Source organism: Rhinopithecus roxellana, chromosome 15, assembly GCF_007565055.1.
Source record: "Rhinopithecus roxellana isolate Shanxi Qingling chromosome 15, ASM756505v1, whole genome shotgun sequence".
In the NCBI taxonomy this organism is placed as follows: Eukaryota; Metazoa; Chordata; class Mammalia; order Primates; family Cercopithecidae; genus Rhinopithecus; species Rhinopithecus roxellana.
In genome coordinates, this window is record NC_044563.1 from 67286778 (window position 1) to 67309385 (window position 22608).

At 43.0% G+C, this 22608-nt stretch overlaps 1 protein-coding gene across 4 annotated transcripts in view; it reads left to right on the forward strand.

Moving 5' to 3' along the window:
* PRDM10 (PR/SET domain 10) overlaps positions 1-18098 on the forward strand; it is a 103366-nt gene extending 85268 nt beyond the window's left edge. For 2 of the 4 annotated variants that reach the window (XM_010356411.2, XM_030917527.1), the window contains exons 15-21: positions 416-526; positions 1797-1997; positions 2645-2959; positions 5493-5633; positions 6994-7174; positions 12157-12260; positions 15314-18098. In XM_010356411.2, coding sequence (XP_010354713.1) covers positions 416-526; positions 1797-1997; positions 2645-2959; positions 5493-5633; positions 6994-7174; positions 12157-12260; positions 15314-15517 — 1257 coding nt within the window. In that variant the 3' untranslated portion in view covers positions 15518-18098. Of the gene's footprint in view, positions 1-415; positions 527-1796; positions 1998-2644; positions 2960-5492; positions 5634-6993; positions 7175-12156; positions 12261-13696; positions 14354-15313 lie in introns of all 4 variants that reach the window. The other 2 variants (XR_004053541.1, XM_030917528.1) reach the window with 2 other exon arrangements.
* Positions 18099-22608: the final 4510 nt, after the last annotated feature.

Here is a 22608-nt window from a genome sequence, read left to right on the forward strand (position 1 = left end):
AAATTAAAATTCAGAACCTTGGTCTGTATCTCATTCCATGTTCTTAGTAAGGCTAGGGCATTAAATAATGAAAGACAGGTTTGCATGAGGAGAACTCACCAAAGAAATTCATATCAGTGTAATTTTCCTTTTTCCAATAGTAGTTCTTTCAGCCAAAGACTGTTGATGGCTGAATTCACCACAGTGAGTTCACCTTCAGTTGTCTGGTGAATTATTAACTCCTGTTAACCCTGACTGTGAGTGCTTTGGTGTCAGATGGGGTCTGGTGATGCTGGTCCTGGCCAAATGCCTTATTGTTTTGGGGCATTGCTTCAGAGAATTTCAGCTTCTGGTGGTCATTATCAGAGGCATTTGTGTAGCTTCCGTTTGGTTAATGGGATCTCTTTTTCTCATTTGTTCTTTGTTTTCACTTTAGGTAAATCACCTGTCAAAGAGACACCCAGACATGAAGATAGAAGAGGTGCCAGAGTTAACTCTACCCATCATAAAACCCAATCGTGATTACTTTTGTCAGTATTGCGATAAGGTAAAAGGGAAATATTCATGCTGGTGTGCCACTGGGGTTCCCTGCTTAGAGCTGACTCGTCCGCATTTATAAATCTATGCTATGATTTGTTTGTTACTCTGACCAGATGGTTCCCTGTCTCTCCGTAGTCTCCATTCAGACAAGAAAGGACTAGAAATACAGCCTAATTTTAAGCCAATTTTTTTTCTTAAGAAATAATTGACTTCATTTTTCTTACTGTCCCTTCTCTCTGTGATTTTTGTTACACTGGAAGAGGCTTATTACTGAGTGCCTAGTGTATGAATTAATTTCAAATTCCTAGGTTCTAAAATGAGAGCATTTATCATATGGCCTATGACATATATGGTAGATTGGGGGTTTCTATAAGGTAGGGGGGGTTGGGAAAGCTTCGTGGTGGAGTACTCTACTTGTACTACTCCATTATTTTTGTGTAGTTTCAGAAAAGACACAGAATATATATTTATTGTTCCACCATAATATCCTTTCTTTCTTTTTGAGATGGAGTCTTGCTCTGTCGCCCAGGCTGGAGTGCAGTGGCATGATCTCGGCTCACTATAACCTCTGCCTCCTGGGTTCAAGCGATTCTCCTGCCTCAGCCTCCAGAGTAGCTGGGATTACAGGCGCCCGCCACCACGCTCAGCTAATTTTTGTATTTTTAGTAGAGATGAGGTTTCACCATGTTGGCCAGGAAGATCCGCCCTCAGGTGATCCACCCACCTCAGCCTCCCAAAGTGCTGGGATTATAGGCATGAGCCACCATGCCCGGCCATCCTTTCCTTATATAATGTAGCTATATCAGCTTAAAAGTGAGAAACATTTTTTAACATAGATTCCCACTATAGATAGCAGTTGCTATTGACGTTGCCATTTGGAAGATTCTCTGGCTCCTGGTCTTCAGCTGCATACATTGTATGGGAGCTTTCACAGGCAGCTCTCCTCTGAGGTGGACGGGCCTCGAAAACAATTACCTTCCTGTGTCTGTGTATCATATCCAAATTTTACACTTTAGGGTAAAGGGTATTTTCACAGTTATTATCTTAGATTTATGGATTAAAGAAACCTGGCATATCTACATTATGTTCTTTTTTATTCTAATTTATGGTATATGCTTGTTGTCCTTCAATAGATCTGTTAATATACGTATTAATATATTTTATTTGGGTCTACTTCAATACTTTTCCTCAATGTCTTATAATGAAATTGTTAGTTTGCTTTAAGCAAGAAAGTGGAACCATATACTGCTTTCATGGCAAGGCACTTACATTTGCAGGTTTATAAAAGCGCCAGCAAGCGCAAAGCCCACATTCTGAAGAACCACCCAGGAGCAGAGCTCCCACCAAGCATTCGGAAGCTCCGGCCCGCTGGTCCTGGAGAGCCAGACCCCATGCTGAGCACACACACCCAGCTGACGGGCACCATTGCCACCCCTCCCGTCTGTTGTCCCCACTGCTCCAAGCAGTACAGCAGCAAGGTAGGGGCAGTTTCTGACTAAAGCTGAGGTCAAAACGGCCATGTAAGGAATCTCTTAAGGGAAGATGTCTTCTCATCCACATGGTCTGGACAGCTCCTTCTGAGTTGACGGGGGACTGAAAGAGATGTTGTCCTAGTCACTGTAAACAGGGACCACAGCAGAGAACGGAAAGAGAATACTGTGGACCTCCCCCAGAATTAGTGCCATACAGCAGCCCAAGCAGCTGGCTGTTTTCCTTTTCCCTTGGCCTGCGGAGGGCCTCACGTTTGAATGTTCTGTGCTTGTAGTTGGTGAGTTCAGGCTTATGGAAGCACCGCATAGAAGGTTAAGTGGTGGCTTCACAAAGGAGGTGGTTTTGGCTAGGGGGATTGTGATTGATTGCTGCAGGTACTAGCTGGGGGGGATGTTGAGACCTTGCTGGTGGTGTGAGACCAGGTGAGGCTTTACTTCATTCCCACCCTCTTTCCTGCTTTCATAGCATTATGTTACCCCAGGAAGTACAGGCATAGGGTCAGTGTTGCTCTGACTTTTCTTTTTTTAAGACATAAGATAAAAGACTTTAGGAATCTTTGAAGGATTTACATGTGAGAAAAATGGAAAATCACAAATTCTAATACTAATTCTTGTTTTTTACCTTGCTTTTTCAGACCAAGATGGTCCAGCACATTCGAAAGAAGCATCCGGAGTTCGCCCAGCTCTCCAACACCATACACACACCACTGACGACAGCTGTGATCAGTGCCACCCCGGCGGTTTTAACTACGGACAGCGCCACTGGAGAGACTGTGGTGACGACGGACCTGCTCACCCAAGCAATGACAGAACTGTCCCAGACTTTGACGACAGACTACCGAACGCCACAAGGGGATTACCAGAGAATTCAGTACATCCCTGTGTCGCAGTCGGCGTCTGGCCTCCAGCAGCCTCAGCACATACAGCTTCAAGTGGTGCAAGTGGCCCCGGTACTGCGTGCCTCGGTTTCCCTTAGCCTTATGAGTGCCCTGTTGCCACTAGCACCTCGTTCTCTGATCTGGGGCTGAGATGTATGTAATGTCCTTCTGCGTGGAAGTTCTGAGCCTTGGGCATTTTACAAATGCCCCTTCCCCTTTCAGGCTGATGAGGCCTCTGGCCTTAGCAGTGTAAGAGATTTCTGTCTATGGTAGTCAGAAAATTTTAGGCTCCAGCATATACAAGCCTCCTGTGCTATGGCAGGACAGTAGCCACAGCACCTATTTCTGACCCTCCTCTGAATCCTTATCTTTTACCATCCTGGTTGGCTGCTTCGTAATGAGCCAGTTTGATGAATCACGACCTGCGTATCAAATGTCTTATATCAAAGAAAGGTTGTAAAGAATAATATTGATGGCTGGGCACAGTGGCTTACACCTGTAATCCCAGCACTTTGGGAGGCCAAGGTGGGCAGATCACTTGAGGTCAGGAGTTCAAGACCAGCCTGGCCAACATGGCAAAACCCCGTCTCTACTAAAAATATGAAAATTAGCCGGGTGTGGTGGTGGATGCCTGTAATCCCAGCTACTCAGGAGGCTGGGGCAGGAGAATTGCTTGAACCTGGGAGGCAGAGGTTGCAGTGAGCCAAGATCACACCATTGCACTCCAGCCTGGGCGACAGAGTGAGACTCCATCTCAAAAAAAAAAAAAGGAATAATGTTGATTCAATCTCTGCATATCAGTCAGTGCCTTTGTAGTATAGAGGTATAACTGTGTTCCTTCTACCAGATAATGAATAACTCATTCTTATTGACTAAGGAACTAAATGAAAGTGATTCTCCCAGAACTATCGTTTCATTTAATTACACTGAGGAAAAGTGTCCCCAAGGCACAAATGAACAAACTTGTTGCTTTGAAATCATTTGGTCTCTGAAAATTTAAAACTAACATGGGAACAGGAGATTGGAAGTTGCCACTGTCATTGACTATTTTTTGTCTTGTTTTTCTTATGGAGGGTTTTTAACTTCAGACTTTAGAGAAACCTATATGAGTCCCTGAAGTTGCCTGTAAATTATGATGTATAGGTACACTGTTCTAGAAAAAGGGCCTGCACTTTAGCTACTTTTTCAAAGATGTTTATGATACATAAAAAGTTAAAAACCACGGTTGTAGTAGGTTAATGGTGACAAACTAAAAGCAAATTCTCTTCTTTGATCTCTTTTAATTGATAAAGTGTAGATCATTAAATGTAACCTGAAAGTTTTGATTCCTGACAACTTCTTTTTCAGCTTATTGTCAGGAACTATCTTTCCTCTCTCTCCTTCTCTTCCAGAATATAATAACATTAGTGGCTTATGTGTTAGAAGCACATTTCTTTAAACGATCTTTTTCTATCCTGTTTTCTGGCTTGGTCTAGGTGTGGGCTATCTGCGAGTGCAGCATTGGAGCTGAAATCCCTTCCATTCTTCTATTTCTGTTGGCATATATTGGGATATTGTTTTTGCTTTCTTTTTTGAGACAGGGTCTCACTCTGTCACCCAAGCTGGAGTGCAGTGGCACAATCATGGCTCACTGCAGCCTCCGCCTCCCAGGCTCAGATATTCCTCCCACCTCAGCCTTATCAGTAGCTGGGATTACAGGCATGCCACCATGCCTGGCTAATTTTTTTTTTTTTTTTTTTTTTTTTTGAGATGGAGTCTTGCTCTGTTGCCCAGGCTAGAGTCTAGTGGCACGATTTCAGCTCACTGCAACCTCTGCCTCCCAGGTTTAAGTGATTCTCCTGCCTTAGCCTCCTGAGTAGCTGGGATTATAGGTGCTCACCACCACACCCAGCTAATTTTTGTATTTTTAGTGGAGACAGGGTTTCACTATATTGGTCAGGTTTGTCTTGAACTCCTGACCTCAAGCGATGCCCCGGCCTCAGCCTCCCAAAGTGCTGGGATTACAGGGGTGAGCTACTACACCTGGCCACCTGACTAATTTTTGTATTTTTTTGTAGAGACAGGGTTTTGCCATGTTGCCCAGGCTGGTCTCGAACTCCTGGGCTCAAGCAATCCACCTGCTTTGGCCTCCCAAAGTGCTGGGATTATAGGCATAAGCCACTGCACCTGGCCAGGATATTGTTTTTTTTGTTGTTGTTGTTGTTGTTTGTTTGTTTTTTTTTTTGAAACGGAGTCTCGCTCTGTCGCCGGGGCTGGAGTGCAGTGGCCGGATCTCAGCTCACTGCAAGCTCCGCCTCCCGGGTTTACGCCATTCTCCTGCCTCAGCCTCCCAAGTAGGCTGGGACTACAAGCGCCCGCCACCTCGCCCGGCTAGTTTTTTGTATTTTTTAGTAGAGACGGGGTTTCACCGTGTTAGCCAGGATGGTCTCGATCTTCTGACCTCGTGATCCGCCCGTCTCGGCCTCCCAAAGTGCTGGGATTACAGGCTTGAGCCACCGCGCCCGGCCCAGGATATTGTTTTTAACTGAACCTTTTCTCTGGAAGGATTTCCCTTAATCTCAATCAATATATATCTGGTTTCTGGGCCTGTTTTCTCTCCTTCCAGGCCACTTCCCCTCACCAGTCACAGCAGTCCACTGTGGATGTTGGCCAGCTCCATGATCCTCAGCCCTACCCCCAGCACGCCATCCAGGTGCAGCACATCCAGGTCAGCGAGCCTACTGCCTCGGCCCCGTCCTCCGCCCAGGTACCCTGCTCCACAGACTATTTGGAGGTGTTAGCATGGCCTCAGGGACTATCAGAGTTAATGAGAGGGAGGACATTCCCTTCAGACCTAGTCTCCTCAGCTACTGAGATACTGTTATTTTTGGATTTTTATTAAAGGATCTTACCTTTGCCTCCAATTTTTATATTGGTATTGTGGACACACATTAAGCTGTTAGCTGTTTCTGCCCTCACAGAGTCCTGTGGTATGACATCCTAGAAACAACAGTGGTCTTTGCTTTCCATTCTAAATGCAATGGCTAAGTGGCTTCTATGGTTTGGAACAGTGGCTTTGTGGAGTATTATGGTATATTGCATGTTACTGTGTTTGTATGCTTGAGTCTGGAATTGAGATACATAGATAAGTTCTCAGAGTTCAGAGAGGGAGAGATTAGGTTTAGGAGGGAGTCCAGGGCATTTTTGTAGAAGTGGTCTTTGAGGTCTTGGAGGAGGGGTACAGTTCTGAAACGGGGTTATTCTGTTTGGATTACTAACAGGAAATGATGTTCGGAAAGGAAGCTGGGTGGGTAGTTTGGAGCGGGATTGCAGGTGGCAGGCTGGAGAGCACTGGCCTCATCCTGTTGTCAGGAGTGGGCCTCTTCACTCACCTGTGCTGAACTCCACCAGCCAGCTGGGATTAGTCAGTGCTGGTGAATGGAAATGATGAACTTTGAGTTCCATTTCATTTTGTGTTCCAGATAGTTTTGTGACACAGGGAAGTTACTTCACCTCCTATTATTTTTAACCTTATATAATGTAGGTAATTATATTTTCTTTCATTTATCTTTCTAACAGTTGATTGAAATTAATTTTTTTGCATACTCTGGTAGAGAATCCTTTAAAAACAAATTAGAATTTCATAGTTATGCTTGCTTTTCATTGATTTTATTCTTATTTAAAGTATTACTTTTAATAATAGCAATGATAGGCTGGGCGCGGTGCCTCATGCCTGTAATCCCAGCACTTTGGGAGGCCGAGGGGGGCCGATCACCTGAGGTCGGGAGTTTGAGACCAGCCTGACCAACATGGAGAAACCCTGTCTCTACTAAAAATACAAAATTAGCCGGGCGTGGTGGCGCATGCCTGTAATCCCAGCTACTCAGGAGGCTGAGGCAGGAGAATAGCTTGAACTCGGGGGCCAGAGGTTGCAGTGAGCCGAGATCGTGCTGTTGCACTCCAGCCTGGGCAATAAGAGCAAAACTCCGTCTCAAAAAAAAAAATAAGCAATGATAGTTTCAACATTATAATTCATATTAGTCTGATTTACTTCCTTCAGTTATCTGTGAGTCTTCACTATATTAGAAGTTCATAATTCCCTGCCATTGCTTTCTCTTTCTCCCCAGGTATCTGGGCAGCCTTTGAGTCCCTCAGCCCAGCAGGCTCAGCAGGGGCTCAGCCCCTCCCACATCCAGGGCAGTTCTTCCACACAGGGGCAGGCCCTGCAGCAGCAGCAGCAGCAGCAGCAGAATTCCTCTGTGCAGCACACCTACCTGCCCAGTGCTTGGAATTCCTTCCGTGGCTATTGTAAGTAAGAAGGGACGATGCCGTGTCGGTCAGGGGTGGGAGATCTCCAGCCATGTGTCTGAATTTATTCAGCTTATGATAGATTTTTAAAGTATCTATTGACCGTTTTGTACACTCTCTAGTGCATGTACTTCAATGAGTTTCATGACAAATCTCAAGGTGTAGCATTCTGATTTCACAGAGCTACCCTGATAGGACATTTTTGAAACGTCAGGTGTATCGCTGGAGGAAGCATAGCTATGTAATTAAGTGGTAAGCTAGATGGATATAGGCTATGTTGAGTCATCCCTTCCACCAATATTTGTAGAATGCCTGTGTATCAATCACTGTACTAGACCCTGGCTATACCAAGAATAATATTCTCATTGGTATCAGTAATACCACACAATAATAATGTTAACCAACTTTCATTAAGCTCTTACTGTATGGCCAGGAATGATTCGGAACCATATATATCACAGTCAGTATTCACAACAACCTATGAGATAAGTACAATTGTTATTTGCATTTTACAGATAAGGCAATTTCCACACACTCACTTTTCCAAGAGCTAGTAAACAGAGGATTGGAACCCAGGCAGTTGGCTTCAGAGTGTACACTCTACACCACCCCACTGTGCTGCTGACCGCCATCTAGTAAAGGAGAGAGACATATGAGTTGTTGATTCCAAAACCCTGATATTCATGCTATGGAAACAGTAACAGGCTGGCTGACAGAGGTCAGAGTAGGTAAACCCCTTGGTGGGTAAACAGCTTTGGGTTGCAGGCCAGGAAGTATGAGACCTTTATCATGGAAGGTATGGAAGGAATAGTAGATGTAACAGACCTCAGTAGTAGAAACTAGGAGGAATAGGTGCTGAGAAGGGAAAGTATTGATCTTTCTTCTACTGTTGATTTATTTTGGGGGGGGCCGTCTTTGTCATGATTGATCCTTGGCTATGTTACATAGATTTGCTGTGGAGTCAGGCTCAAACTCTACCATCTAGTTAATTTTTACAATCAATATTCTTTTTTTTTTTTTTTTTTGAGATGAGGTCTCGCTCTGTCGCCCAGGCTGGAGTGCAGTGGCACAATCTTGGCTCACTGCAAACTCCACCTCAGCCTCCCGAGTAGCTGGGATTACAAGCACGGGCCACCAAGCCCAGCTAATTTTTGTATTTTTAGTAGAGATGGGGTTTCACAATATTGGCCAGGCTGGTCTCGAACTCCTGACCTCAGGTGATCCACCCACCTTAGCCTCCCAAAGTGCTGGGATTACAGGCATGAGCCACTGCGCCCGGCCACAATCTATACTCTTAAACACTGGACGTCACAACAAGGGCTGGGTCTAGTTTCCACTCAGGGAAGGACTCTCTTACCACTAGAATCTGGTGAATAGACTGACCTCTGTACTCAGTATAATTCCTGTGAAAGAAAGTGAAGTGGGCTGGGTGTTGTGGCTCATGCCTGCAATCCCAGCACTTTGGAGACCAAGGTGGGCGGATCACTTGAAATCAGGAGTTTGAGACCAGCCTGGCCAACATGGTGAAACCCTGTCTCTACTAAAAATACAAAAAAATTTAGCCAGGTGTGGTAGTGGATGGCTGTAATCTCAGCTACTCAGGAGGCTGAGGCAGAAAGATCGTGCCACTGCACTTCAGCCTGGGTGACAGAGCGAAACTCTATCTCAAAAAAGAAAAAAAAAAAAAGTGGAGTGATGAAGATACTCATGGTAAAAATAGGATGAGCTAGCATTCTAACCTGTAGAAAAGATTCTGGGACTGAAATTTATTAGGGAAAAATATAAAAATATACAAAAGTAGAGAGAGTGTAACGAACCATCCTGTACCCATTGTCCAGCCTCTGCAGTTACCAACTTACACCCAACCTTGTCTCATATATGCGCCAATCATTATCTCCCATCCTCCAACTGGATAATGATCCATCATATCACCTCATCCATACATATTTTGGTATATATCTCTAAAAGAAAAGGACTATTTGAGATAGGGTTTTGCTCTGTCTTCCAGGCTGAAGAATGCAGTGGCGTGATCATGGCTCACTGCAGCCTTGACCTGGACTCAAGTGATCCACCCACTTTGGCCTCCCCAAGTGCTGGGTTTACAGATGTGAGCCACCACGTGTAGTCTAATTTAAAAAAAATTTTTTAGAGCGAAGATCTCACTACATTGGCTAAGTTGATTTCAAACTCCTGGGCTCAAGTGATCCTCCCACCTTGGGCTCCCAAAGTGCTGGTATTACAGGCATAAGCCATGCTCAGTTGAAAAAAACTATTTTTTAAAAACACAACTCCATACAGCATTATCACACCTAAAAAGAAATGACAGTAATTTTTCTTTCTTTATTTTTTAAGAGAGGGGGTCGGCCGGGTGCGGTGGCTCAAGCCTATAATCCCAGCACTTTGGGAGGCCGAGACGGGCGGATCACGAGGTCAGGAGATCAAGACCATCCTGGCTAACACGGTGAAACCCTGTCTCTACTAAAAACTACAAAAAACTAGCCGGGCGAGGTGGCGGGCGCCTGTAGTCCCAGCTACTCGGGAGGCTGAGACAAGAGAATGGCGTGAGCCTGGGAAGCGGAGCTTGCAGTGAGCTGAGATCTGGCCACTGCACTCCAGCCTGGGCGACAGAGCGAGACTCCGTCTCCAAAAAAAAAAAAAAAAAAGAGAGGGGGTCTTGTCTGTCACCCAGTCTGGAGTACAGTGGTGTGATCATAGCTCACTGCAGCCTCCAACTCCTCGGCTCAAGCCATCCTCCTGCCCTAGCCTCCCAGTAGCTAGGACTATAGGCACATACCACCATGCTTTGCCAATTTTTTTTCCTTTAAATTTTTCGGTAGAGATGCGACCTCGCTGTGTTGCCCAGGCTGGTTTTGAAACTTCTGGGCTCAAGTGATCTTCCCATCTTGGCCTCCCAAAGTGCTAGGATGATAGGCGTGAGCCCCTGTGCTCAGCCAACAGTAATTCTTTAATACCCACAAATACATTTAAAATGCCCAGTCAGGGTTTTTATATTTCTATGATTGTCTCAGAAATTTTTTAAAAAATAGTTTGTTTGCTCAGCCAGGCTCAGTGGCTTACGCCTGTAATCCCAGCACTTTGGGAGGCTGAGGCAGGCAGATCACGAGGTCAGGAGTTCGAGACCAGCCTCTCCAACATCGTGAAACCTCGCCTGTACTAAAAATACAAAAATTAGCCGGGCATGGTAGTGCGCACCTGTAGTCCCAGTCACTCAGGAGGCTGAGGCAGGAGAATCGCTTGAACCCAGGAGGCGAAGGTTGTGGTGCGCCGAGATCACGCCACTGCCCTCCAGCCCGGGCATCAGAGCAAGACTCCCATCTCAAACAAAAAAAGTTGGTTTGCTCATATTGGGTTCCGAATAAGGGCCATACATTGCAATTGATGATGAGTTTTGAGTTTCTTTTAATGTATGTGTTCACTCTTTTAAGTTATAATTTCTGTGTTGAGGAAACCGGGTCATTTGTGCTGTTTTCCGCATTCTGGATTTTGCTGGTGGGATTCCCGTGTTACCATGCAGTGAATATGTGCTCTTCTGTCCCTTTCATTTCCTGTAGACTGGCAATTCGATCTGCAGGCTTGCTCAGGTGCAGTTTGTTTTTTGCCTCCTGATATTTCATAGCTGGCGTGTGTACTTCTATCAGGAGCACATAATGTTCAGGTGTCTCTCTTTTTGTGATGTTAGGAGCCATCGGTGTTTATTCCTTAGCTCCATTATTTCATTAGGGCTTGCAAAGTTGTGATATTCTTTTTTTTTTGAGATGGAGTCTTGCTTTGTCACTCAGGCCTAGAGTGCAGTGGTGCGATCTTGGTTCACTGCAATCTGCTTCCCAGGTTCAAGTGATTTTCCTGCCTCAGCCTCCCAAGTAGCTGGGACTACAGGCACCTGCCACCTTGCCTGGCTAATTTTTGTATTTTTAGTAGGAATGGGGGTTTCACCATGTTGGCCAGGTGGGTCTTGAACTCCTAACCTCAAGTGATCCGCCTGCCTCGGCCTTCCAAAGTGCTGGGATTACAGGCGTGAGTCCCTGTGCCTGGCCATGATTCTAGCACCTTATTCATTAATTAGCTAGAAAACTTTTATAAAGAAAAAAATTTTACCTTAACTACCAAGTTTCTCTCAGGTACAATTTGTACAAGAAAGGCAGGATAAATGCTTTAAATACCTAATTCATTTCCTTTGTTTACCAGTTTTCACAAAATGAATTGATTTCTTATGCTATCCAAGGTGATAGGGGTGTGTGTGCACGTCTTAGTGTGGTTATGTACCCGTGGATTTCAACGCCTGGTGTGTTTCAGCCGATTGCAGGTGTGATCCTTCCGATGCTCAAGTGATCCCCTTCTCTGGCTTGTAGGAGCCTCTTCTAACTGGCTCCTGCATTATTCCCACATGACCCGATAGTCTTTCATCACATCTTGTGTGCTGAGAAGACACAGTGCCCCACAACTGTCTCACAAGCTTTCTGCCCAGGTCTGGAATCAGCCATTTTCCCAAGAAAGTCTCATTCTTTTAGGAGGAAATATTACTTATCAACAAGATGCTAGGGTCGGCTTTATTTTTAATTTGCTCTAATAACACTGGTGGTGAAATAAAATTCAAGTTGGATTAAATTATGATAGCCAAGTGTGGATACATTTGTGTCACAAATTCAAATCTGAATATAAAAGATAAAAATATTGATTTAAAAGGTAACTCTTTGTGACTTATTTCAAGGTTTTAAAAATTGTTGAGTATTTGTCTTTGTGGATACTGAGAAGCCACATTTGAAGGGGAATGCACTGATTGTCTCTGACACTGGGTCGCTGCGTACCAGTCTCTTCTCAATTCGTAGCAGAGAAATCATATCATTGTAAGACTCTCATGGCAAGCAAATCAGTGGGGACTGTGGCTACTGGTTATGGTTTTGTTTCTAAGATTTGTGTTAAAATCTGAGACCACTGAACTATGAATATTTCCTGTTTTTTAGCATCTGAGATTCAAATGATGACACTTCCCCCAGGTCAGTTTGTGATTACAGACAGTGGTGTGGCAACTCCAGTTACTACTGGCCAGGTGAAGGCGGTTACTTCGGTAAGCAACCTGTGGTGCTATATAACTCTTGTCACCACTTATCTTTTAATGATTGGCTTACTCTGTTTTCTCACAGTAGTTGATGAATTCTTTGAAAGCTGGGTCTTGGGTCTTATCACTTTATCCTCAGTGCCCTATCCAGGAGACTAGGATATAGCAAATGCTCAATAAATATCTGTTCAATTAATAACTGTAATGGTCCTAGCTCCATCGCTGTGAGCCTTTTTTTTTTTTTTTTTTTTTGAGACAGAGTCTCGCTGTGTCGCCAGGCTGGAGTACAGTGGTGCAGTCTTGGCTCACCTGCAACCTCCACCTCCTGGGTTCGAGTGATTCTCCTGCCTCAGTCTCCAGGGTGGCTGGGATTATAGGCATGCGCCACCCACCCAGCTAATTTTTGTATTTTTAGTAGAGATGGGGTTTCACCATGTTGGCCAGGATGATCTCAATCTCCTGACCTCATGATCCGCCCACCTCGGCCTCCCAAAGTGCTGGGATTATAGGCGTGAGCCACCGTGCCCGGCCCTTATGGGTGTTTTTATATGCTTCTTGGAAAGATTAAGTCCTCAAGACAATTGGCCCTCAACTGGGTTGGGAGAGAATAATATAATGAATCAATTATGGAGCTGTATTAAACATTTCACCCACCTGAAAGTGAAAAACATTGCCTTAAATTATCTAAGTTGGGCAGGTACAATGTTGATTGTGTCTCCTTCTGTTTTTATCTTCACTGGTTTGTTCTGGCCTGCCTCTTAAGTTATTAGAAGACAGAGTACATACATGGGAATTTAGAAAAATACTCTTGGCTGGGCTCATGTGGCTCATGCCTATAATCCCAACACTTTGGGAGGCCAAGGCAGGCAGATCACTTGAGGTCAGGAGTTCAAGACCAACTTGGTCAACATGGTAAAACCCTGCCTCTACTAAAAATACAAAAATTAGGTGGGTGTGGGGGTGCATCCCTGTAATCCCAGCTACTTGGGAGGCTGAAGCATGAGAATCACTTGAACCTGGGAGGCGGAGGTTGCAGTGAGCTGAGATCATGCCACTGCACTCCAGCCTGGGCAACAGAGTGAGATTCTGTCTCAGAAAAGAAAAAAAAGAAGAATACTCCTGGGTGGATAAGTTCGGAGATCTTCTGTACAGCATGCTGGCTGTGTTCATAATGTATCGTATACTTGAAAACTGTTAGTATAGATAATGTTTTTTGCCATAAAATAAAATGGCAAGTGCTTGAGTTGATGGATATGTTAATCAGGTTGTTTTGTTTAATTATATCTTAAGAAAGCTAGAAGAAAAAAAAGGAAAAATGCTCTTCAATGGCTAGCAATATTGAGATATTACCAAGGGAAGATTTTCTTAAGAGGTTTCAGAGGGTAGCTAGCTAGTCTTGTGGTCTCAAAACCCTGATTTTTTTTTCTTTCTTTCTTTCTTTTTAGTATACGGAGAGCTCACCTGTTTCTCAGCACACAAGGTCACATTAACTAGACTTAGGAGAGAGATGTAAATCCAGAGTGACACTATTAATTGTCAGTGAAAACAGTAACGAATGTAAAATGGGATAATCACACTGGCATGACCAGGACATTTTTTGTTCCCTGTACGACCCATTGACTTTGTTCTTTTTCTGGCCTGGAACTCATTTGAGAATGGTTTTAGCCAAGACTGTTTCTCTTCCCCTACCACAGTGTACATGCACACTAATTTAATGTACAGTTTTGGGGGTTTGTGCATTTTTTGCAGCCGACCTATGGACCCCCCAGGAGTCAATGGACCCTAGGTTGACAAACAGCCCCCTCCCCACATGGAAAAAACAATCATGATCACAACGTTGCCTGGTGGGGTGAACTCAGAACATCTGGCCCTAGTGGAATCAAATGGGTATTTGGCGATGGCTCTTTTCTGGGCAGTGCAGACAGGCTACTGCCTGAGAGTCTCTCTGTGACGTCTCTTTTCCTCTGTTCTGTAGCTGACCAACCCTCCTTCTGACTGACAGACACATTTCTTTAAAAATGTTAATGTAACAAAATAGCCAGCTACAGGTCTCTGAAGACGTTTTCATGATGAGGGGAAAAATAAGAAAACAAAGACAATGTGTAAGTTTTCATAAAGCTAAATTTATTCAGTGTAAGGGATTTCATTCTGAGATCCTGTTCTTCCTGTGCTCTTGAGTGTTAAAATCTCTATTTGATGGTAGCATGTTTTAAATGACCTTACTTGACAAAATAAAATTTGGGAACCATTTATTATTGTTATTATTCTGAGACAGAGGCTCGCTCTTGTTGCCCAGGCTAGAGTGCAATGGCACGATCTTGGCTCACTGCAACCTCTGCCTCCCGGGTTCAAGCAATTCTCCTGTCTCAGCCTCCCAAGTAGCTGGGATTATAGGCATACACCACCACGCCCAGCTATTTTTTTTTTTTGTGTGTGTATTTTTAGTAGAGACAGGGTTTCTTTATATTGGTCAGGCTGGTCTCGAACTCCCGACCTCAGGTGACCCGCCCACCTCGGCCTCCCAAAGTGCTGGGATTACAGGCGTGAGCCACCACGCCCGGCCTCCATTTATTATTTTTTTAAAATTTTGCTGGTCTTTTGAAATTCTGAACTCTGAGAACCATTGATCTTGACTACCTGTCTTCAGGGTCATTCTGCCTCTTCAAGGAGACTTTAACTATCTCTTCTTGGATCCTATTCTGTATTAGTCTTAAGATCGAATGGACAGTCAACTGTCTTTTCTGAATGTGTAAATTCTTAGGAGCATTGCAACAGCACGTTTTCTTTGCCACGAGTGTTACCACCATGATGCAAATTACTGTACCTGAAGTTGTTCACTCTAGCATTTGGTGAAACGGCTAAGGTGCTCCTTTAAGGAGCTTACCTTAGTAGTCAATTATTGTGACTGATCCCCCCTCTCTGAAGAACCTAGGTAAAGCATCTCTCACAGGTGCCTATTTTGGGTCCCTTGTGACATTTCTTCGCATCTCTCTCCTTCCCTAGTAGCTTCATCCTCCCTTTAAGGCCCCAGGTTTTTAAACATCCTTTTCTTCTTCCTTAAGGGTCATTATGTGTTATCAGAAAGTCAACCAGAATTGGAGGAAAAGCAAACTTCCGCCCTCTCTGGTGGAGTCCAGGTCCAGCCACCTGCACACAGTGACTCCTTGGATCCCCAGACCACCAGCCAACAGCAGGCTACACAGTACATCATCACCACCACGACCAATGGGAACGGAAGCAGTGAAGTGCACATCACCAAACCATGACTTCCACCCTGGAGCTCGAATCCAGCACCCACCTCATGTCTGTTCTCATAAGTCTGAAAGCTCTGACACTTAGAGCTCTTTTGTAAGATTTATTATTCACTCAAGAGTCTGGAAACGACAGTTTTGTCTCTCATCCATCCACTGGGGTTTATTTTGCCAAGGTCATCTTTATCAAATTGACTCTTCAAACCCTTCGTTTTTTGCCACGGAACGGAGATCTTTCAGGGGAAAGTAGATTTCGAGATGGAGAGAATTTGCCTTGCTCTTGAGTTGGTCTTTTAACACACTGACAAGCCTTACTTTTCCTTTGTGGAAATATTAAGCGGTGTATTGTGTTCATACCAAAGGTGGAGACAGGATGTGCCAAGTCCATGGTTACTGGACTTCTTATTCCAAGCCGTGGCACCGGAGGAGAAGGGGCATTTTGTGGGTGTGTATTAGGTCTGAACTGCTTTATCTTGTTTTAGTTTTCAGTAATTTAACAAAGGGAGCTTGTTGAATAAGAAAATGAAAATGATGAAACAAAAGTTTTGACAGTGACGTTCTGAAGCAAAAACTGTCATCTAAATTTTTCTTGCTGATTTTTTTTTTAACTTCCCTATTTTAGAGAACTGTTGTTAGGCTGTTGGTAGTGCTTTCCAGAGATGCTGGTCCTCAGTGGATTAGGTCAGAAGCTCACGTTCTGATAGTTCTTCATTGTTTCGCAAAGGTGGACTCCCTGAAAGAGAAAAGTCTGCTTGATGTCAGCAAAATCTGAACCCCTGCATTAACACTTTGCCTCCCATTCTCTGGTTGTGGTGGTGGTAAGAACGAGATATTGGTATCAAGAAAAATTACCAAAACTTGATAGAGAGAGAGAAGAGAGAGAATTGAAATTTTGTTCTGCCTTGCAGGATCCATTTATCATTCATTGGTAAAGGATATATTCCTTGACCAAGTGTACATTTAACTCTTGCTGACAGTGTTCAGTGTATTTTAGTACTTTTAACGCTGTCTTAAAATGAACATTCTTTAAAGTTGGATGGAAAGGTGGCATTTCTTATTTCTTAACACTTTTAACTTTAAACATATTGTAACTCATCTGGACCTTTTAATAAGATGATCAACTTCACACTTAGGGAAAAAATTAAAATGTGAGGAAAACTTATAATAAAGTAGTTATAAGGGATCTGGAAGAAATCCAATCTTTATGAGTATACTATTAGTTGGGCATTACAAAATCAGTATATATTTTATCAACTTTCTGTGACATGCTAACACGTTTTTAGAATAATTATTGCATAGTAGAATTTATTACTCCAGAACAGAAAGACCTTACTTCATTTCAAATGAAGTTAATTAATTTACATTTCTGGGTAAAAACTGGTTCTATAAATTAAGTAGAGTAGCTTCTTTATGATAAAGACAGTTTCTGAAAAGTGAACAAGTCTGTTAAAAGAACTTTATTGATGGGTAGATTTCGCACTTGATTTCTGAGACCGTGTTCGTATCGCTATTCCCCAATGTTTGAGTGCTAAGAGAACTTGAGAAAGTTACTTCATAAATATACGGACACTGAAAATGGACTCTCTGTCTTTGGGAGAAAGATATTCAACAGGAAATATTGACCCTGCATTACAAAATACAGACTCGGGTTCCCTAAGTCCCACAGTGTAATGATTACAAATATCCCAGTGTCCTGTCCAGAAAGCCTTTCTAGGGGAAGAATAGTAGCATTTTCTAAAGGTCCAGTTTTAGCTTTGATAACTGAAATTTGGCCCTGTTATGTTCTTTTTAATTTGAACCATAAGGTATCTTCCCTCCCCTCAGGAATAACTTATTGGAAAACTGAAAAGAATCACTGAATGGAATGTTCATTTTATGGCAGTTATTTTAAGTTTTAAAATACACAGAGGAAAATGTTGTGGAAGGACCTCTTTGTTGCTTTCCCTTCTAAGTTTTCTTCTTCTTCTTTGGTCCTTATGTGAAATAAAGACTCTCAAACTGATTTGTATATTATCAGCCAGAGATGCGGATGGCAGTCGAGCCAAGTCACGTGGCTTTCAGATCAGGTATTCTGCTCATTCATTCCAAGGTCATAGATTCTTAAAAGGACCTGAATTTCAAGAGGTGGCAAATGACGAGCCATCAGAAAACTAAATTTGGAAAACATGTATGTAGCCAGTGTGGATATTGTGGCCTCTCTCAAGACACATTGACACTGTAGACTTAATTCAGTGCAGTGTGAGTATTTTGGAGTAGGTTGGATGTAGATTTTGTTTTTATTGTTGATTTGTGCTGACAGAAATAGACATTTCATCATGTAAAATTCCTGTTTTTCTGGACAAACCTATTGTTTTGATCTTGTTTTCTGACTCGGTAGTATCCTTTCAAAAAACTCTTAAGATATCTAGGTCTAAAAAGCACTTCATGAGATGCTAAAGCTGACCCACTGGTTGAAAATGTTGACCCTATCCTATTATTTAAATGTGAACATTTATTGTACATTCAGTGAGTTATAGTGTTAATAGTCTTGTGCTATGCAGCAGGTGTAAAAATTAATAAATATATTTTTTAATAAGCCTGTTTGTATGTGTGAAGCCATAAGAGCTATTTTTTTTTTTTCTTTTAAGAATTGCAACTTCTGGTTTCCAGCGTGGCATGTAGGAAGCATGGAAGTGGTCTCTCCATCCTAGCAATAAGTAAGAAGCTGAGCAAATGGAAAGATCAACATCTCTCCTGAGATCCGTCAGAAAGTTGAGCTCACAGGACAAACTGCCGTCCCCAAAATTGGAAAGACAAACAGGCAGATACAGAGAATCATAGCTTATAGAACAGAAACCCATGAGAAAAAGATCCATGAGCAGTAACCTCTATAAGAACCAGGGCCAGGTTAGGAAAATGTGAAGTCTATTTGATGAATTGCTGCAGGCTCAGCATGGAGAGATCTGAGAAGTTAAAAACTCCAGGGAACTCAGTCACTGGAGGGGGGTCAGGGGAGACCCACACTTTTATGAGTTGTATCCCCAGGAGCTTCACTAGGTTTTCACAGTGAAATTCGGAGAAAAATCCCCACATGTTTCCAGCAGAGGAAGGGGAGAAGGAACCATTTTGAAATACTCCAGAGCTTTCTGATCTTTCTATTGTAACAAGCACCTAACCTGCTGAAGTTATAGCAGAACCTCAGTCACCTGGAGGAAGGGAAACACCCAGACCCAGCTCATTCTAGCCATCGTCCCTCATCTAAGAGGGGATAAGCGCGTAGCGCTCGTGAAGGACACAGTCCAGAGGCACAGGGTCACCAGAAGACTGAGTCCTCATTTAGGAATACAGAATGCTTCCCCCACCCCAACACCTTACCACCACATTGCTCAAGGCCTCCTTACAGAAATTCTCTCTATCTGGCACATCATGACCAGCTATCAAGAAAAACATTACAAGGCATACTAAGAGGCAAAAGACAAGTCTGAAGAAAGAGAGCAAACATCAGACCCAGATTTAGATATGGCCCAGACGCTGGAATTTGCAGACTGGGAATTTAAAACAACTGTGAACAGTATGAAAAGGGCTCTACTAGAGAACGTAGACAACAAGCAATAACAAGCAAGCAATGTAAGGAGAGATGGAAATCCTAAGAATGAGCTAAAATGCTAGAGATAGAAAATGAAGAATAGCCTGGGCACGCAAGCTCACACCTGTAAACCCAGCACTTTGGGAGGCTGAAGTGGGTGGATCATTTGAGGTCAGGAGTTCAAGACCAGCCTGGCCAACATGGTGAAACCCTGCTTCTACTAAAAGTGCAAAAATTAGCCAGGCGTGGTGGTGGGCGCCTATAATCCCAGCTACTTGGGAGGCTGAAGTGAAAGAATCGCTTCAACCTGGGAGGTGGAGGTTGCAGTGAGCCGAGATTGCACCTCTGCACTCCAGCCTGGCGACAGAGCAAGACTCCACCTCAAAAAAAAAAAAAAAAAAAAAAAAAAAATCCTAAGAAAGAATCGCCGAGCTTGAGGATATCTCAATAGAAACCTCTATAACTGAAAGACAATATCCAAAAACTGTGAGATGATGTAAAAAAAGGTATAACTGTGCCTCATGGGAATACTAGAAGAAGCCAGAGAAAGGAACAGAAGAAATATTTGAAGCAATAATGATTGATAATTCCCCAAATCAATATGGAACATGAAACCCCAGATCCAGGAAGCTCAGAGGACATACAGAGTAAATGCAAAAAGTCCTTCAAAACCAACAAAAACAAATGAACAAAAAATAACTTTTCTTCTGAAACTGTGCACACAAGGAGAGAGTGGAATGAAATGTTTAAGTGTTGAGAGAAAAAAGCAGTGACTAACCTAGAATGCTGTACCCCATGAAATTATCCTCCAAAAGTAAAGGGGATTTGTTGCCAGTAGACCTGCCTTGAAGAGAATATTAAGAGAAGTTTTTCAGAGAGAAGAAAAATGATAAAAGTCAGAACCTCAGATCTACTTAAAGAAAGAGCATCATTATTACCTTTGATAATTGAAGGTAAAAGAAAAATCTTGCTTTTTCTTATTCTTCATTGATTTATTTTTCTTTTTACTTTTTTGAGACAGGGTTTCACTCTGTCGCCCAGGCTGGAGTGCAGTGGTGCAATCACAGCCCACAGCAGCCTTGATCTCCCTGGCTCAAGTGATTCTCCCACCTGAGTCTCCTGAGTAGCTGGGACTACAGGCACGTGCCACCACACCTGGCTAATTTTTTGTATTTATTTTAGTAGAAATGGGGTTTTGCCGTATTGCCCAGGCTGGTCTCGAATTCCTGGGCTCAAACGATCCACCCATTTCAGCCTCTTAAAGTGCTGGGAATACAGGCATGAGCCGTTGTGCCTGGCCACTTCATTGATCTAACACATGACAGTTTGTTCAAAATAATAGCAATGATATATACTAATATATCTGTATATATATCCATATGTAAGTGAAATGAATGATGGCAATAATATAAGGGATGGTGGGGTGGGAGGGAGGAATTAGGATTATTTCGTTATAAGATATGCACACTATGGCCAGGTGTGGTGGTTCACACCTGTAATCCCAGCACTTTGGGAGGCCAAGGCAGGCAGATCACCTGAGGTCAGGAGTTTGAGACCAGCCTGACCAACATGGAGAAACCCGTCTCTACTAAAAATACAAAATCAGCTGGGCATGGTGGTGCATGCGTGTAACCCCAGCTATTCAGGAGGCTGAGGCAGGAGAATCTCTTGAACCCAGGAGGCGGAGGTTGTGGTGAGCTGAGATCATGCCATTGCACTGCAGCCTGCGCAACAAGAGCAAAACTCTATCTCAAAGAAAGAAAAATAAAAAAGATATGCACACTGTCAATGAAGTGGGATAGTGTTATGTGAAAATGTACTTGAATTAATTGCAAACTCTAGAGCTACCACTAAAAAGTGAAAAAAAAAAAAAAAGCTGATATTCTAGGAAAGTTAGGAAAATAGAAAATAGAATCATATAAAATGTTCAGTTCGAACCACAAAAGAGTTCAGGTGTGGTGCCTCACACCTGTAATCCTAGCACTTTGGAAGGTTGAGGTGGGAGGATCACTTAAAGGCAGGAGTTCAAGACCAGCTCAGGCAACATAGTGAGACTGTCTGTAAAGAAAATGAAAATATATATTAGCAGGGCGTGGTGACATGTGCCTGTAATCCTAGCTACTTAGGAGGCTGAGGCAAGATGATCACTTGAGCCCCAGAGTTGAGGCTGCAGGGAGCTCTATTGTGCCACTGCACTCCAGCCTGGGTGACAGAGTGAGACCCCATCTCAAAACCAAGAGGCAGAAAAGGAGTGGAAGACGATATAGGAGCAAAGAACAAGGGAACACATAGAAAACAGGAACAAATATAGTCAGCATTAATCCAAATATAGTCAGTATTAACCCAAGTATATCAATAATCACTTTGAACATCAGTGTTCAAATGCACCGGTTAAAAGAGATCATCAGGCTGGATCAAGAAACAAGACCCAACTATACTTTGTCTATGAGAAAACCACTTTGAATATAATGACATGTAGGTTAAAAACAAATGGATGGAGAAAGATACACCATGCTAGCACTAATCAAAGAAGGTGGGAGTAGTTAGATTAATTTCAGACAGCAGACTTCAGACAAAGTTATCAGGGATAAAGTGGAGGCATTATATAATGATAAAGGGATCAGTTCTCTAAGAGAACATAAGAACCCTGAATGGGTAAGTGCTTTAGCAACAGAGCATCGAAACATGTAAAGCAAAAACAGAAGTACAAGGAGAAACAGAGGGTCATTGGTCTCCAACTATAATGGTGGAATCATCTCTCAGAAATGTACAGATCGAGCAGGCAGAAAATCAGTAAGGACATGGTTATGCTCAACACAAAGATCAATGGGAAATAAGATCTATAGACTACTTCTTCTAATAATAGAGTGCATATTGTTATCAAGCATATGGAACACTAACCAGCATAGGACACATTCTGGGGCATAAAATACACTTAACAAACTTAAAAGAACACATACAATGTCTGCTCTTATACCACAATGGTATTAAACTAGAAATAAAAAAGACAGCTGTAAATTTTCAAAATACTTGCTGATTAAAGACACTTCTTTGTAACACATGAACCAAAAAAGACATCTCACATTAAAAAATATTGTGGGCCAGGCACAGTGGCTCATACTTCTTATCCCAGCACTCTAAGTGGCTGAGGCAAGAGGATCATTTGAGACCAGCATGGGCAACATAGTGAGACCCCATTTCTACAAAAAATAATTTTTAAAAATTAGCTGAGCACAGTGGTCCCAGCTACTTGGGAGGCTGAGGTGGGAAGACTGCTTGAGCCTGGGAGGTCAAGGTTGCAGTGAGCTGTGATTGTGCCACTGTACTCCAGGCTGGGTGACAGAGTGAGACTTTGCCTCCAGAATTTTTGTTTTAAACTAAATAAGAATGAAACATAAAAATGTTTGGGATGTTGTACTGAGAGGGAAATTTTATTATTGAATGCATATGGTAGAAAATAATGATCTAGGCCAGGCGCGGTGGCTCACGCCTGTAATCCCAGCACTTTGGGAGGCCGAGGCGGGCCGATCATGAGGTCAGG